The sequence below is a fragment of the Coregonus lavaretus genome, assembly GCF_964263955.1.
Source record: "Coregonus lavaretus genome assembly, chromosome: 22".
Classification (NCBI taxonomy): Eukaryota; Metazoa; Chordata; class Actinopteri; order Salmoniformes; family Salmonidae; genus Coregonus; species Coregonus lavaretus.
This window is the reverse complement of record NC_140009.1, coordinates 30,458,212-30,475,822: the sequence shown is the minus strand read 5'-3', so window position 1 is coordinate 30,475,822 and position 17,611 is coordinate 30,458,212. Positions and strand designations below refer to the sequence as shown.

Sequence of the window (17,611 nt, the reverse complement as noted above, 5' to 3'; positions counted from 1 at the left end):
GTTATCACATCAACTGGCACACAAAGAGTTATAGACAAATGGAGACCCCTGATCTAATACATCCAGAGTGGGATTTCAACCGTTTTTTACATTTATTGTACAATTAATTAATTATTGTATTTATTTTTAAGTTATGTAACATTACAACCTTGTTTAGCATTATCTAGTCCAAATATGGCATTATTCCATCATTTGTATCTGTTTGGATTTGTTTAAATGGGGAACCTTTATTTTGAAAGCAAACCGCAAATTCCACTATTGTGGCAAATCCTTATTGTGGCTAGCTTCACATTTAGGAAGTGCGCCGCCCTCCAGGAAATGAGCAAAACAAACTTCAATTTGCTATTGCTAGCCAGGCAGACAGAGTTGCCAGTTGAAGCGTAGCTACAGACTATTTGAACAATAAGGTAAGACTACGAGTTTTCCAAATACCATAACTGATCATTCTTGAAAATTGTTATAGAAGAAAGTGCGATGTACGCAAACACTGTAGCTAGCAGGCTCCAGTACAAGCTAACTTAGTTGTGTCTGTATTTCCTTGTCAACACAGTGTGATTACGACAAGTGGATATTGAGAAAAGTTCATCCGTATAGGTGGGGATAAAAACCTTACAGTACAGAATAACAAGCAAACCAACAAATCCAGGAAATCGTGTGCTGCTGCTCGTTACGGGAAACGAAGACGTCATGCAGCCCTCTAAAGACGTATGTTGGTCCTTGACAATATGGATGGTAAACCTTGCCTTCATGGTTCTCACTGTTCAAGGTAGGGTCAACTAGAAACATAATGTTATTTCTATGCGTATATGTTTTTAGTCATTGTTCTGAAACTGTTTGAAATTTATACCACAGAGTTTCTAAACCCAGAGGCGTAACAGCGAGACTTCCGGGAACGCTTGCCAAACAGACCAGGTCAGGGTTTTTGGGGTTTGAGAAGTCAGAGAGAAATGAAAAATTCTAAATTAGTTGTAAAAGTTCTCGAAATCTAAAAGGCACAACCTAAATTCGAGACAACATCTGAAGTAATTGAACATGTTATTACTCTAACCTCGTGAAAGTGACAAACTGACACAAAAAAAACAACTTTATATGGAAGGAGTGCCTTTGATTTTACGGTCTGCACATGCGGAATTCGGCGCAAGACGAACGTTAGACCCGATGACGTGTTTCTACGCATGAGCTTAGCTAGCCAACGTCGCCATGACATCGCCTACGAATTATCGGGGATAGCTCCAGTCTGTATTCACCTAATAAGGAATTCCCCTCGACCATGCACAAATTGGGGAAAACAACATTCTTTCCTATTGACCCCCATTGTAAAAGCGGCAACTTCGTTAATTGTTTTATTAATTTTGTTATACAGAAATAACAACATGTCGAAAAGCTGCAGTGTTCAGTGTACAAGGGGCCAGGTCAAAAATCCCGACACAAGGTTAGCAATGCTCCCATGTAGGGAAATAGAGCCTGTGAGAAGAGGCCTGTGGCTTCATGCTATTGGAGTAGGAAATGTGGGGAGGCTGTGTCCAGGTAGGCTACATGGACAGTGCATTCGAAAGTATTCAGACCCCTTGACTTTTCCACATTTTGTTACATTACAGCCTTATTCTAAAATTGATACAATAGTTTTTTCCCCTCAATCTACACACAATACCCCATGTGGTCCTCTGTAGCTCAGCTGGTAGAGCACGGCGCTAGTAACGCCAAGGTAGTGGGTTCGATCCCCGGGACCACCCATACACAAAAATGTATGCACGCATGACTGTAAGTCGCTTTGGATAAAAGCGTCTGCTAAATGGCATATTATTATTATTATTATTATTATAATGACAAAGCGAAAACAGATTTTTAGAAATTTGTGCAAATGTATAAAAAAAACCCGGAAATATAACATTTACATAAGTATTCAGACCCTTTACTCAGTACTTTGTTGAAGCACCTTTGGCAGCGATTCAGCCTCAAGTCTTCTTGGGGATGACACTATAAGCTTGGCATACCTGTACTTGGGGAGTTTCTCCCATTCTTCTCTGCAGATCCTCTCAAGCTCTGTGTTACGAACCCCGTGGCTTTAAACGTCTAGGGTGGATGGACAAGAGACCCGTAACATAATTCATGCAAATTAGAATCGTGACATGGAAACAGTGAGAACAAAAAATACACCGACAACCATAAGCTACCGTCAAACATAAAATGTTTATTTTGAACACACGGTAAAGGTTTGGGAAAAAGGGCTGAGCAGGACCCAAGAAATGAAACAATAGTGTAAAAAAAACTAAACTAATCTAGCCTGCCTCAAGAACCGCTAAGCTACTGCTAACCATACAAAAATTACAGTGGGTGGTCCGCTCAGATCTAACTAATGTTTTTAGACAATTTTCTTCCTACGGGTAATGTATGCCCAAGGGCAACTTGCATAAATCCCCCTTTCCCAGAAACACACAACAAAGTTACCAAACAGAGTAACCAGCAAATGAGTGAGTACACAGGACACCACGGTATCCATACTCACATACAGAAAATAGTCTCTCTCTACAAACACAACTGACTGGCTTTTAAAACAATGGGATGTGTAAGTGAAAAACCAGAAACAGGTGGTGCAATACAGAGGAATGTCCACTGATTGGTCCACCTCAGCAATCAGCAGCTGTCGTAGAAATATTTGACTCAAAAAGTAGTCAACTTAAAAATATTTCTCAAGACACTGGAACTTGTGAATTTAGACTTTTTTATTATTTGCATAACAAAGCCGAGCTTGCTCCATGGAGCAACAACTGCTTGCCCTGAACCGGAGCGCTCCTTTTATACAGTCACACTGATACAACTGATAGTTACTCCTCCCTATGTGAATGAATAACATCTTTCAGTATCACATGTTGGCTACTCACGAGGGCTACTTGCGCTTCTCTAAGTGGGGCCTCTGTATCTTATTAGTGGCATGACTCAAAAAATTATGTACATACGTACGTTAAAGAACAATCACACTCTGTATTGACTATATTCACTATCCAGGCATGCATCTGGAGTACAAAGTATCAATCATGTTCATTCTGTTTTACCTTTATCATTTCATAACACATTATAAAACATATCAATTAATACTTAAACATGGTTTAAACATCCATAACCCTTTCTCAACCATATACATTTAAGCATTTATCATTTACCATCCTCCCTGGCCCTTGAGATTATGTGCATGTGGCCATGTGTCAGGTCATAAGGTCATAAGCACAAACAAATGATAACACTAGTTCCATTGTTACTCCAATCTCCACACAGCCATCACGAGGAGTTGTATCTCCATCACATGTCATTGACATACCCAGACCAGCTGCAGGGAGTTTATGAAAAACACATACATGTCTCTGCTCTGTATTAACCCTTCAACTGGTTCTCAATCCATAAACATTTTAAGGCATATAGGTGTTTAATTCTACAACATATGTACTTGAAAATCATCTATACAGCCAAACGGATGTCGGACAGGTGGGACACCCCAACGACCACCAATCAGGAACATAAAGGACACCTGTGATTAGGGCAGAAGGAGAGGAAAAACACAAACAGGATACCTGTATCCGTAACAGTCTGTCAGGTTGGATGGGGAGTGTCACTGCACAGCTATTTTCAGGTCTCTCCAGAGATGTTCGATTGGGTTCAAGTCCGGGCTCTGGCTGGGCCCCTCAAGGACATTCAGAGACTTGTCTCGAAGCCACTCCTGTGTTGTCTTGGCTGTGTGATTAGGGTCATTGTCCTGTTGGAAGGTGAAACTTCGCCCCAGTCAGAGGTCCTGAGCGCTCTGGAGCAGGTTTTCATCAAGGATCTCTCTGTACTTTGCTCCGTTCAACTTTCCCTCGATCCTGACTAGTCTCCCAGTCACTGCTGCTGAAAAACATCCCCACAGCATGATGCTGCCACCACCATGCTTCACCGTAGGGATGGTGCCAGGTTTCCTCCAGATGTGACACTTGGCATTCAGGCCAAAGTGTTCAATCTTGGTTTCATCAGACCAGAGAATATTGTTTCTCATGGTCTGAGAGTCCTTTAGGTGCCTTTTGGCAAACTCCAAGCGGGCTGTCATGTGCCTTTTACTGAGGAGTGGCTTCCGTCTGGCCACTCTACCATAAAGGCCTGATTGGTGGAGTGCTGCAGAGATGGTTGTCCTTCTGGAAGAGGAACTCTGGAGCTCTGTCAGAGTGACCATCGGGTTCTAAGTCACCTCCCTGACCAAGGCCCTTCTCCCCAGTTTGCTCAGTTTGGCCGGGCGGCCAGCTCTAGGAAGAGTCTTCTTATCTTCCATTTAAGAATGATGGCGGCCACTGTGTTCTAGGGGACCTTCAATGCTGCAGAAATGTTTTGGTACCCTTCCCCAGATCTGTGCCTCGACACAATCTGTCTCAGAATTCCTTCGACCTCATGGCTTGATTTTGCTCTGACATGCACTGTCAACTGTGGGACCTTATATAGACAGGTGTGTGCCTTTCCAAATCATGTCCAATCAATTGAATTTACCACAGGTGGACTCCAATCAAGTTGTAGAAACATCTCAAGGATTATCAATGGAAACAGGGTGCACCTGAGCTCAATTTCGAGTCTCATAGCAAAGGGTCTGAATACTTATGTAAATAAGGTCTATTTTTTAATTGTTTTAAATACATTTGCAAATAAATCTAAAAACCTGTTTTTGCTTTGTCATTATGGGGTATTGTATGTAGATGAGGATTTTTTTTTATTCAATACATTTTAGAATAAGGCTGTAATGTAACAACATGTGGAAAAAGGGATGTGTCTGAATACTTTCCAAATGCACTGTATATAAATTCAATCAAATAGTCTAGTACACGCACCACAACTTTTCGAATGTTCAAATCAAAAGACTATTGCACAGAAAAACGTGGACAGTCCGTGCATCGCACTTTCAGAACCACTGGACAGTAGCAACATAATAAACTAAAGCACTGGTCATTGGGACCGAGATCAGAATGACTGCTAAGGCTTGATCCATAAATTAAATAATTATATAATTACTAAACCATCTTGATTTCTGAATGTGTCGGCACCGGGGACCGGGGATGCGGCTGCGTTATTGATGTCATGTAAATCAGGCCTTTTGATTTGAACATATGGATTGTTTTAGTTTTGTAGGCTAGGCTATGGAACGCCGTTTTGTTCAAACATGTTTAACGTAGTTATTACACATTGATTATACAATCACTCGTATTTCATATGTCACAACGACTCATCGATACGTAAGCTATGATTCTGGTAAAGTTTTGTCTCGCGCACCTGCCCTTCCCTAAACTCTGGACAGTGCTGGTCATAAAAAAAGCTAGCTAACGTTAGCTGATGGATGGAAAAAATGTTCTTCCCCAAAAACATAGGAAAACGACCTAATCTGTTTCAGTAGCTATAGTTACCTGGCTAACTATCTAGCTAGGTGTCATCATCTAAAATACACCTAATTTATCAAACTGTTCCTATTTGGTTAATGGTGGTCGGACCCACCTATGTGAAGCTAGCCACAATAAGGATTAGCCACAATAGCGGAATTTGCGGTTAGCCTTCAAAATAATAGTATTTTTTACATTGACATTTTAGTCATTTAGCAGACGCTCTTATCCAGAGCGACTTAACCACTAAGCTACCTGCAGCCCCGTCATTGACAGTGACGCAAATGAATACAAATTGTGGAATTATGCCATGGATCATGCTAAACGAGGTTGGATTGTTATAGAAATTCAACAAAATAAAATATTTTCTTAATTTGACAAATCTGTTAATCACACTGGATGTATTATACTTTAGAATTGCATTGGGGGCATATTTATTTCACTGTACAGCCTTACCTATGGATTATGGATCAATGACATGGGGTATCAGTCTACTCAGTGACACCCAGAAGACATTAGCGTCGTAGCTCTTATTGCGGGACTCTGAAACCACTCTGAATTGAGCCACATTTATTGTACTAGTCACCCTACTATGTGTATTGAACACTATTCCAAAGGAAAAACAATACAACCTGGATGTTTTGGAGTGATAACGCTGAGGAGGACATCGGAGAAAAAAGCTCTTGGTACTGAGTAGACTGACACCCCATTTAATTGATCCCCAATCCTTAGGTAAGGCTGTACAGTGCAATATGAATGTCAATATGCACAATAGGCTGACTGCGGAGGTGATTTCACACAGTCACATGATAAGAGCTACAACACAAATATTTGCATAAACTCTTCACAGTTGTGTTCTATGGGTGTCACCGAGTAGACTGATACCCTATTTCATTGCTCCACATTCCAACCTTGTTTAACATGATCTAGTCTAAAGATTGCATGATTTCACCAATTGTAACCTTCTGTGTCACTTTCAAAGAGGTACTTTTATTTTGAAGGCAAACCGCAAATTCCACTATTGTGGCTATTTTCACATCACATAACCCGGTCCTGTGTCAAGCCTCACCAGCCAGATTAAGTTGACTTGCTATTTATAACGTTAGCTTTGGGCAACAGGGTTAATTATCTGGCTAGCTAGTTATTATCATGAACCGATGTTCACGTTCAAGTGGCTACCTAGTTAATACTTACTCACATGGATTCCTAAATCATTGCTAAGAATATTGAAAATGACTGCAGTTTCTATTGGTTATTATTTTCAGGCTAACGTTAGTTGCATTGGTGCTAGCTAAGTAACGTTACCAAGCTAAAGCTAGCTAGCTACCCCAGAAGTTGCTAATAACATCTGTATCAAAGATATTTGCAAACATTTTTGATCCTGCTCTTATTTCAAATGCTCACACAGACGTTTTCCATTCGGTCGAAGAAATAATGCATTATTACCAACGCGCTATTATAAACACATTGTTGGTGGCCGGTGTGTGCTTGTTTACAGACTGTTTTTTTGTACTGCTTTGACAGTGCTAATGATCGTAGTGGTGGCGCTTGGCTTGCATATGCAAATTCAGCACACACAACATTCTATAATATAATTTTATTATTTGACGCGTCAAATTGTGTTATTTGACGTGTATCTTTTTTGACACGCAAAGACCCAAACAGCGTTCCATACTAGGCTACCTATTTATACTGAACAAAAATATAAACGCAACATGCAACAATTTAAACGATGTTACTGAGTTACAGTTCATATAATGAAATCATTCAATTGAAATATACTGAACAAAAATATAAACGCAACATGTAAAGCAGGGGTGTCAAACTCATTCCATGGAGGGCCTAGTGTCTGCAGGTTTTTGGTTTTTCCTTTCAATTAAGACCTAGACAATCAGGTGAGGGGAGTTCTTTACTAATTACTGACCTTTAATTAATCAATCAAATACTAGGGAGGAGTGAAAACCCGCAGACACTCGGCCCTCCGTGGAATGAGTTTGACACGTGTGATGTAAAGTGTTGGTCACATGTTTCATGAGCTGAAATAAAATATCCCAGAAATGTTCCATATGCACAAAAAGCTTATTTATCGCAAGTTTTGTGCACAAATTTGTTTACATTCCTGTTAATGACCATTTCTCCTTTGCCAAGATAATCCATCCACCTGACAGGTGTGGCATATCAAGATGCTGATTAAACAGCATGATCATTACACAGGTGTACCTTGTGCTGGGGCCAATAAAAGGACACTTTAACATGTGCAGTTTTGTCACACAACACAATGCCACAATTCGCATGCTGACTGCATGAATGTCCACCAGAGCTGTTGATAGAGAATTTAATGTTAATTTCTGTACCATAAGCCGCCTCCAAAGTCATTTTAGAGAATTTGGCAGTACGTCCAACCGGCCTCACAACCGCAGACCTTGTGTAATCACGCCAGCCCAGGACCGCCACATCCGGCTTCTTCACCTGCGGGATCGTCTGAGACCAGCCATCCGGACAGCAGATGAAACTGATGAGTATTTCTGTCTGTAATTTAGCCCTTTTGTGGGGAAAAATGTATTCTGATTGGCTGGGCGACCCTGCCAATCAGTGGGTGGGCAACCCCTGCCCAGTCATGTGAAATCCATAGATTAGGGCCTAATTAATTTATTTCATTTGACTGATTTCCTTATATGAACTGTAACCTAGTAAAACCGTTGAAATTGTTGCACGTTGCGTTTTATATTTTTGTTCAGTATAGTTTAAAATCTTAACGATGGCCAAGAGAACAAGAAACGCTTTTCAATGAGAAAATAGAAATCAATTTTTGGTAAAAAAATTATAATGAGTAACTTCTGTTGTAGCCTACGATGCAATACTCGTGATGTTACAAAGTAGCGAGACAGTGCCAGCTGTCAGTCAGATATATGATGATTTCTTAGAACAGTCCCGTAACTTTAGTGCCCTACAACTTCATCAACAAGCTGGCAAACAAGCTACCGTAATGGCTGCTAGCTGGGGCAAGAGGAGCTGATCAAGCATGTCTTTCCGTAGGAGCCAGTAAAGATGGTGGATAAATTAAGAGTTCACTCAGGCAGTTTTCCATGATTTTTTTTTTCTAGTCTACTTGAAGGGGTGGGTCTCCTATAGACACCAATACAATAGTAGCTGAGTCTGGTCTACTTAGTTCATTGACTTTCATTGAACCAGAGAAAAACAGCGAGTGGGGTGTCTCGCTTCCACTTCCGTCTCTGGTAACCAGTGCGTCATAGCTGCGTGATTTTCAGAACTAAGAACTAGTGTTAGGCGGAGGAGCAAAATCTCGATTTAAGAGATGGGGCAAGAGGAGCTTTCAAGATGGCTCGAAACTCGAACATTTTCACCTTGGAAACCCACGTAAATGTTAACCCTCTGAGTTTCTGAGTTGTTTGCCTCCCGAGTGGCACAGTGGTCTAAGGCACTGCATCGCAGTGCTAGCTGTGCCACTAGAGATCCTGGTTGGAATCCAGGCTCTGTCGTAGCCGGCCGTGACTGGGAGACCCATGGGGCGGCGCACAATTGGCCCAGCGTCGTTCAGGGTAGGGGAGGGAATGGCCGGCAGGGATGTAGCTCAGTTGGTAGAGCATGGCGTTTGCAACACCAGGGTTGCGGGTTCGCTTCCCACGGGGGGCCAGTATGAAAAATAAAATAATGTATGCACTCACTAACTGTAAGTTGCTCTGGATAAGAGCATCTGCTAAATGACTAAAATGTAAAATGTCTTGAAAGCACCATGAGTTCCACGTTTAGTTAGACAGATGGCTCCTGGCAATTGCGTGTCACGTTAGAATGACGCCATCTGACGTGAGACAATGTGGGTTGAAGGTGTTGTCTCCAGTATTTGTCCTCCTTGGTCATTCAATTTTGTCTCCTTTGCTTTCAGCTCAAGACTGCTCCAAACCCATGACATTAGAAGGGTCAAACATGGTTTTGACATCAACTCAAGAGACATTTGCAGATGGAACTGAAACACATTTTCAGTGTGCATTTGGATATGTCAGTGCAGGAGGGTCTCGATCAGTCACCTGTACATCTGGCGTGTGGAGTAAAGTGAAACTGACATGCGAATGTAATTCCAATAATTGTATTTGTTATTGTGCTAAAAAGTTAGAACATATTCTTGTAAATGTTAACAGTTTTTAGTTATACAAATAAATAGTTGCACACTCTATATAAGCTCCCAGTAATTTATTGGGTAAACCACCAATGTTTCGGGATCACTGTGCCTTCTTCAGGGTAATATCATGAATGCTTGAACCAGGGCTGCATTCAGTACATCTTTACGTTCTGGAACGTTCAATTAAACGGAAACGGTGCTGTACTGAACGACCAGTTGAAAAACGTGGAGGGGTTGGGTTGGGGAGACTTGTCAGCACGGCCACTGCCCTTTTTAAATACGTCAGTCATTGCTTCGTGTTGTTCAGTACAAACCGATCCGCAATGTAGCAACTGTTCACACGAACTGAACGCACCTCAAGTTCTATATAGACAAACAGTGCAATTAGTGCAACCAATGACAGGTGTGTCATAGTAATTAGTGATGTGGAAAAGAAAAAGTGTTAAACAGATCAAAATATATTTGAGATTCTTCAAAGTAGCCACCCTTTGCCTTGATGACAGCTTTGCACACTCTTGGCATTCTCTCAACCAGCTTCACCTGGAATGCTTTTCCTTCCCACATGCTGAGCACTTGTTGGCTGCTTTTCCTTCACTCTGAGGTCCAACTCATCCCAAACCATTTCAATTGGGTTGAGGTCGGGTGATTGTGGAGGCCAGGTCATCTGATGCAGCACTCCATCACTCTCCTTGGTCAATTAGCCCTTACACAGCCTGGAGGTGTGTTTTGGTTCATTGTCCTGTTGGAAAAACAAATGATAGTTCCACTAAGCGCAAACCAGATGGGATGGCGTATCGCTGCAGAATGCTGTGGTAGCCATGCTGGATAAGTGTGCCTTGAATTCTAAATAAATCACAGACAGTGTCACCAGCAAAGCACCATCACACCACCTCCTCCATGCTTCACGGTGGGAACCACACATGCGGAGATCATCCATTCACCTACTCTGCGTCTCACAAAGACACAGCGGTTGGAACCAAAAATCTTATATTTGGACTCATCAGACCAAAGGACAGATTTCCACCGGTCTAATGTCCATTGCTTGTGTTTTTTGGCCCAAACAAGTCTCTTCTTCTTAATGGTGTCCTTTAGCAGTGATTTCTTTGCAGAAATTCGACCATGAAGGCCTGATTCACGCAGTCTCCTCTGAATAGTTGATGTTGAGATGTGTTTGTTACTTGAACTCTGTGAAGCATTTATTTGGGCTGTAATCTGAAGTGCAATTATTCTAATGAATTTATCCTCTGCAGCAGCGGTAACTCTGGGTCTTCCTTTCCTGTGGCGGTCCTCATGAGAGCCAGTTTCATCATAGCGCTTGATGGTTTTTGCTACTGCACTTGAAGAAACGTTCAAAGTTCTTGAAATGTTCTGGATTGACTGATCTTCATGTCTTAATGTAATGATAGACTGTCAATTCTCTTTGCTTAATTGAGCTGTTCTTCTGTATACCCCCCCCCCCCCCTACCTTGTCACAACACAACTGATTGGCTCAAACATTTTAAGAAGGAAAGAAATTCCACAAATTAACTTTTAACAAGGCACAGCTGTTTAATTGAAATGCATTCCAGGTGACATGAAGCTGGTTGAGAGAATGCCAAGAGTGTGCAAAGCTGTCAACAAGGCAAAGGGTGGCTACTTTGAAGAATCTCAAATATATTTTTTGGTTACTACATGATTCCATATGTGTTATTTCATAGTTTTGATGTCTTCACTATTATTGTATAAAGTAGAAAATAGTAGAAATAAAGAGAAACCCTTGAATGAGTAGGTGTGTCCAAACTTTTGACTGGTACTGTATATGAAATGAAATAGAAATGCATTTTGATGTTAATACTATGTAGAATATCTAATCATGTTGTAATATGATGATGAAAACAATAGTCTAATATATTTAACATGCTGTAAACTATTGTCTTTTAACAGTTTAACTTTTTCATCCTCAGCACCCTAATTACTATGACATACCCCTCACTAGTCATTGGTTGTACTAATTGCACTGGTTGTTTTATATAACCTGGTTCAAGCATTCATGATTCCTGAAGAAGGCATAGTGATGCCGAAACGTTGGTGGTTTACCCAATACATTACTGGGAGTTTATACATACAGTTTACTCGCCGTTAGTCAGCACCTCCACAAACTCTTTTGGTTATGCACCAGCTCATGCTTTTCACTAAACAGTTTTTACTTACCCACTCACAGCTTGATATATTCATTGCCCATCTATACAACTCACAGAAAAAGTAGCCTAGCCTGGAATCTGGACCAGTTTTGTGCAAACATTCCATTCCTTGCCACTGCATGTCATGTTTGGCATATGACACGTGGCAAGGAGTGGAATGTTGGCACAAAACAGATCAGGCTAGCCTACATTTCCTCCATAAATGAAAGTCTTGACTATTTTTCTTTTATGGTTGTTTCAGTAAGGTCATGTGGCTCCCCAGGAGAAGTGATAAACGGCCAATATCATCTCTCTGGGATTGTGTTTGGCGCCAAGGCTGTTGCTCTCTGTGACACTGGGTCAGTGCAAGGCTATTTGCCTCCTCTCTCTTGCTCTCTCTCTCTTTCTCTCTCGCTAATCAGGCTGAACCATAGAGATAGAGCACTCATCTTTGTGTCTGTGCCATTATAGCGTCTGTGACCGCTACATTTTAAAGTAGTCCATTTTATTCTTCTTCATTGGGCTCCGAACTCGTAGTTGACTATTTTAAAATGGTGGAAGTCCTTATTGGCAATGTCCATGCTGAAACTGGTTATATCCATGATGAGTTTATCTCTATGGGCTGAACTTAGTGCGTTAACATGTCAACTGTCATATTTCACAATGCTGTCCATTTTGTAGGCCTAATTTTGTGATTTCCAAACTTCCCCTCCCTAAATGCTAAAGGAAATGTTTGTAATGTTTAGCCTATGATCTTCTTTTACTGTCTTGATTAAGATCAGAGCTGTCTCTGTTGTAACCCTTGCTATCCTAAAAGCAATGGTCCAAATACTGTCTAATCTTTCTCTTTTTCAGCTATACGCTTGTGGGCAGCGGTGTAAGGAACTGTTTGGTCGGAGGCTGGGATGGCAGAGTTCCTGTATGTGAAGGTTAGTCATCTGAAGGAGCATGTCAAGTGAAAATAACAATAACTTCAACAGTTCTATGCTTATGTCTAGATCAAAACTGTTCATAACTCTACTCTGCAGTGGTGAAGTGTGGAAAGCCCCCCACCATTGTCAACGGTGGACCTGTTATCCCACCTGAAGATGAGTACAGCTATGGAAGTGTTGTGGAATATAGCTGTGAGAATGATTACACTCTGGTTGGAACTAGATCCATAGCCTGTGACAAGGACGGAGAATTCCAGCCAGCTCCACCTGAGTGTAAAAGTACGTTGGAAGCTTGCCTTTTTTCCCCTTCTTTGTTTTAAACAGTCATAATTATGGTTGTTGATGAAACATTTAACTCTTCGTATGAACTGCTCACACTGGTAAAATATTGTAATCAGATTACAGATACTTTTGAAAAACTACTTCTTGGATTACTTTTAAATTCAGAAACGATTCGACATGTTTCTGTTTTCTCAATGACATTCAATTCAGCATTGAAAAACGGCATACATTTTAAGTTTGTTCCACCTGAGGGAGTCTGACCACAAGTCAGAGACCACTATGATGACAAATGAAATTCGTTTGATGGATCATTTTTGTCTACTTCTAATGCCTCTTAAGGGGAAAGTAATCAGATTACATTACTGCGTTTGGGTAATCCAAAGGTTATGTAACTGATTACAATTTTGGACAGATAACTTTAACGGATTACATTTAGAAACGAACCTACCCAACCCTGTCCACTACACAATCATGAGCAAGGTCACGGTCCAGATGATAAAATAAGTGTATAAATATCACAGTATCCAGCCTGATAAGATAGCACAGATTTCCAAGAGACAGCCTAGGGAGCGGTCTGAAAAGTGTACACCCTAATGTGTACTATACGCTAAAGACCATGATGCAACATTGAGTTCAGGGGAAGTGGGTTATAAAAAATCTAGCCTATTTATTGAATAGATCATGATAAGTTGCATGATGTACATAAATAGGTGGTTATAACAACATTGTGATATTGCTTCAAGTAGCCTAAAACCAATAATTAAGAGACTTGGGCCACCTTGTTTACTTCACAGTAGCTAATGAACATCTCTCTTTGTTTACATCTGTAGAGGTTTCATGTCCTACTCCTTTTGTTGAGAATGGCGTTAGGACTGAAGGTCGTCTACCCCCCTACACGCACAAGTCTTTTGTGACGTATAAGTGCAAAGATGGATATAAGATGGAGGGAATGGCCAGTTTGACCTGTGAAATAGAAGGCTGGTCAGCTCCTGATCCCATATGCAAAGGTAAGACTTGTTTCAGTGTTTATTTAACACACTTTAGCCTATATTTTAGATCAGATATTTTGCGCGTCATTTGGGGTTTAGGACCAGAAGACCAATGTGTCAGCAAACTTACTTTTTGAATTGAAATGATCTAATGTAAACATATTGAGACTATTTTGATAAGACAATATGGTATGTAGAGGGATAACAACAGTAAATTGATGTGACAGACTGGACAATTAAAATTATTGGCCTAATTGCATTGCATGCCTTTACAGCCCTTCCGACTACAACAAAGCCCCCTACTACTACTACTACTACTACTACTACTACTACTACTACTACTACTACAGATACTACTACAGCTACTACTACAAAGAAAACCACAAACCAAGGTAGAGTCCATTTTGATACTGCTTGGCACAATCCTAATCTAATTTACAGTGAGCTACAAAAGTATTGGGACAGTGAACATTTTTGTTGTTGAAATTATACAATGACTATGAGGTTAAAGTGCAGACTGTCAGCTTTAATTTGATGGTATTTCCATCCAAATTGGGTGAACCGTTTAGAAATTAGAGCACTTTTTGTACATAGTCCCCCCCATTTTAGGGGACCAAAAGTATTGGGACAAATTAACTTATAGGTATATTAAAATAGTAAAAAGTAAAGTATTTGGTCCCATATTCATAGCACGCAATGACTACATCAAGCTTGTGACTCATTTGTTGGATGCATTTGCTGTTTTGTTTTGGTTGTGTTTCAGATTATTTTGTGCCCAATAGAAATGAATGGTAAACAATGTATTGTGTCATTTTGGAGTCACTTTTTTATTGTAAATAAGAATATAATGTTTCTATACACTTGTACATGAATGTGGATGCTACCTTGATTATATGGATAATCCTGAATGAATCGTGAGTAATGAGTGAACTGTACTAAACTCCAGTATTTTTCCTTCATAGCTTGTTCTCCATCTTTTTAAATGGGAGCAAATTTGTTTTCAGCACTTTTATTTCCATGACTGATCAAAATTAGTTTTCTCATGGCTCTCTCTTGACCCTCTGCAGCAGACATATTGTGAGCAATATGTTTGGAACATCGAATAGCAATAAAATCACAGTATCTAATCGTAATACGTATAGAATCTTGAGAATCGCAATGCATATCATATCGGCACCTAAGTATCGCGATAATATCATATTGTGAGGTTCCTGACAATTCCCAGCCCTTCTCACTCACTCACACACACACTCGTGATAAAACTAGAGTTACTTTTCTATATCTATCTATCTATCTATCTCTACAGTTAAAAGTTTGGACACACCTACTCATTCAAGGGTGTTTCTTTATTTTTACTATTTTATACATTGTAGAATAATAGTGAAGACATCAAAACTATGAAATAACATGGAATCATGTAGCAACCAAAAAAGTGTTAAACAAATCAAAATATATTTTATATTTGAGATTCTTCAAATAGCCACCCTTTGCTTGATGACAGCTTTGCACACTCTTGGCATTCTCTCAACCAGCTTCACCTGGAATGCTTTTCCAACCGTTTTGAAGGAGTTCCCACATGCTGAGCACTTGTTGGCTGCTTTTCCTTCACTCTGAGGTCCAACTCATCCCAAACCATTTCAATTGGATTGAGGTCGGGTGATTGTGGAGGCCAGGTCATCTGATGCAGCACTCCATCACTCTCCTTGGTCAATTAGCCCTTACACAGCCTGGAGGTGTGTTTTGGTTCATTGTCCTGTTGGAAAAACAAATGATAGTTCCACTAAGCGCAAACCAGATGGGATGGCGTATCGCTGCAGAATGCTGTGGTAGCCATGCTGGATAAGTGTGCCTTGAATTCTAAATAAATCACAGACAGTGTCACCAGCAAAGCACCATCACACCACCTCCTCCATGCTTCACGGTGGGAACCACACATGCGGAGATCATCCATTCACCTACTCTGCGTCTCACAAAGACACAGCGGTTGGAACCAAAAATCTTATATTTGGACTCATCAGACCAAAGGACAGATTTCCACCGGTCTAATGTCCATTGCTTGTGTTTTTTGGCCCAAACAAGTCTCTTCTTCTTAATGGTGTCCTTTAGTAGTGATTTCTATGCAGAAATTCGACCATGAAGGCCTGATTCACGCAGTCTCCTCTGAATAGTTGATGTTGAGATGTGTTTGTTACTTGAACTCTGTGAAGCATTTATTTGGGCTGTAATCTGAAGTGCAATTATTCTAATGAATTTATCCTCTGCAGTAGCGGTAACTCTGGGTCTTCCTTTCCTGTGGCGGTCCTCATGAGAGCCAGTTTCATCATAGCGCTTGATGGTTTTTGCTACTGCACTTGAAGAAACGTTCAAAGTTCTTGAAATGTTCTGGATTGACTGATCTTCATGTCTTAATGTAATGATAGACTGTCAATTCTCTTTGCTTAATTGAGCTGTTCTTCTGTATACCCCCCCCCCCCCCTACCTTGTCACAACACAACTGATTGGCTCAAACATTTTAAGAAGGAAAGAAATTCCACAAATTAACTTTTAACAAGGCATAGCTGTTTAATTGAAATGCATTCCAGGTGACATGAAGCTGGTTGAGAGAATGCCAAGCGTGTGCAAAGCTGTCAACAAGGCAAAGGGTGGTTACTTTGAAGAATCTCAAATATATTTTTTGGTTACTACATGATTCCATATGTGTTATTTCATAGTTTTGATGTCTTCACTATTATTGTATAAAGTAGAAAATAGTAGAAATAAAGAGAAACCCTTGAATGAGTAGGTGTGTCCAAACTTTTGACTGGTACTGTATATGAAATGAAATAGAAATGCATTTTGATGTTAATACTATGTAGAATATCTAATCATGTTGTAATATGATGATGAAAACAATAGTCTAATATATTTAACATGCTGTAAACTATTGTCTTTTAACAGTTTAACTTTTTCATCCTCAGCACCCTAATTACTATGACATACCCCTCACTAGTCATTGGTTGTACTAATTGCACTGGTTGTTTTATATAACCTGGTTCAAGCATTCATGATTCCTGAAGAAGGCATAGTGATGCCGAAACGTTGGTGGTTTACCCAATACATTACTGGGAGTTTATACATACAGTTTACTCGCCGTTAGTCAGCACCTCCACAAACTCTTTTGGTTATGCACCAGCTCATGCTTTTCACTAAACAGTTTTTACTTACCCACTCACAGCTTGATATATTCATTGCCCATCTATACAACTCACAGAAAAAGTAGCCTAGCCTGGAATCTGGACCAGTTTTGTGCAAACATTCCATTCCTTGCCACTGCATGTCATGTTTGGCATATGACACGTGGCAAGGAGTGGAATGTTGGCACAAAACAAATCAGGCTAGCCTACATTTCCTCCATAAATGAAAGTCTTGACTATTTTTCTTTTATGGTTGTTTCAGTAAGGTCGTGTGGCTCCCCAGGAGAAGTGATAAACGGCCAATATCATCTCTCTGGGATTGTGTTTGGCGCCAAGGCTGTTGCTCTCTGTGACACTGGGTCAGTGCAAGGCTATTTGCCTCCTCTCTCTTGCTCTCTCTCTCTTTCTCTCTCGCTAATCAGGCTGAACCATAGAGATAGAGCACTCATCTTTGTGTCTGTGCCATTATAGCGTCTGTGACCGCTACATTTTAAAGTAGTCCATTTTATTCTTCTTCATTGGGCTCCCAACTCGTAGTTGACTATTTTAAAATG

General features: G+C 40.4%; 1 protein-coding gene across 2 annotated transcripts in view; it reads left to right on the top strand.

Annotated features, from left to right (window-relative positions):
* The first annotated feature begins 273 nt into the window (after window positions 1-273).
* Window positions 274-17,611, top strand: part of LOC311149432 (complement component receptor 1-like protein) — a 35,015-nt gene continuing 17,677 nt past the window's right edge. For both annotated transcript variants that reach the window (XM_084186631.1, XM_084186632.1), the window contains exons 1-9: window positions 274-407; window positions 551-766; window positions 9,289-9,474; window positions 11,944-12,040; window positions 12,537-12,610; window positions 12,710-12,892; window positions 13,726-13,902; window positions 14,160-14,276; window positions 17,320-17,416. In XM_084186631.1, coding sequence (XP_084042757.1) covers window positions 688-766; window positions 9,289-9,474; window positions 11,944-12,040; window positions 12,537-12,610; window positions 12,710-12,892; window positions 13,726-13,902; window positions 14,160-14,276; window positions 17,320-17,416 — 1,010 coding nt within the window. In that variant the 5' untranslated portion in view covers window positions 274-407; window positions 551-687. The remainder of the gene's footprint in view (window positions 408-550; window positions 767-9,288; window positions 9,475-11,943; window positions 12,041-12,536; window positions 12,611-12,709; window positions 12,893-13,725; window positions 13,903-14,159; window positions 14,277-17,319; window positions 17,417-17,611) is intronic.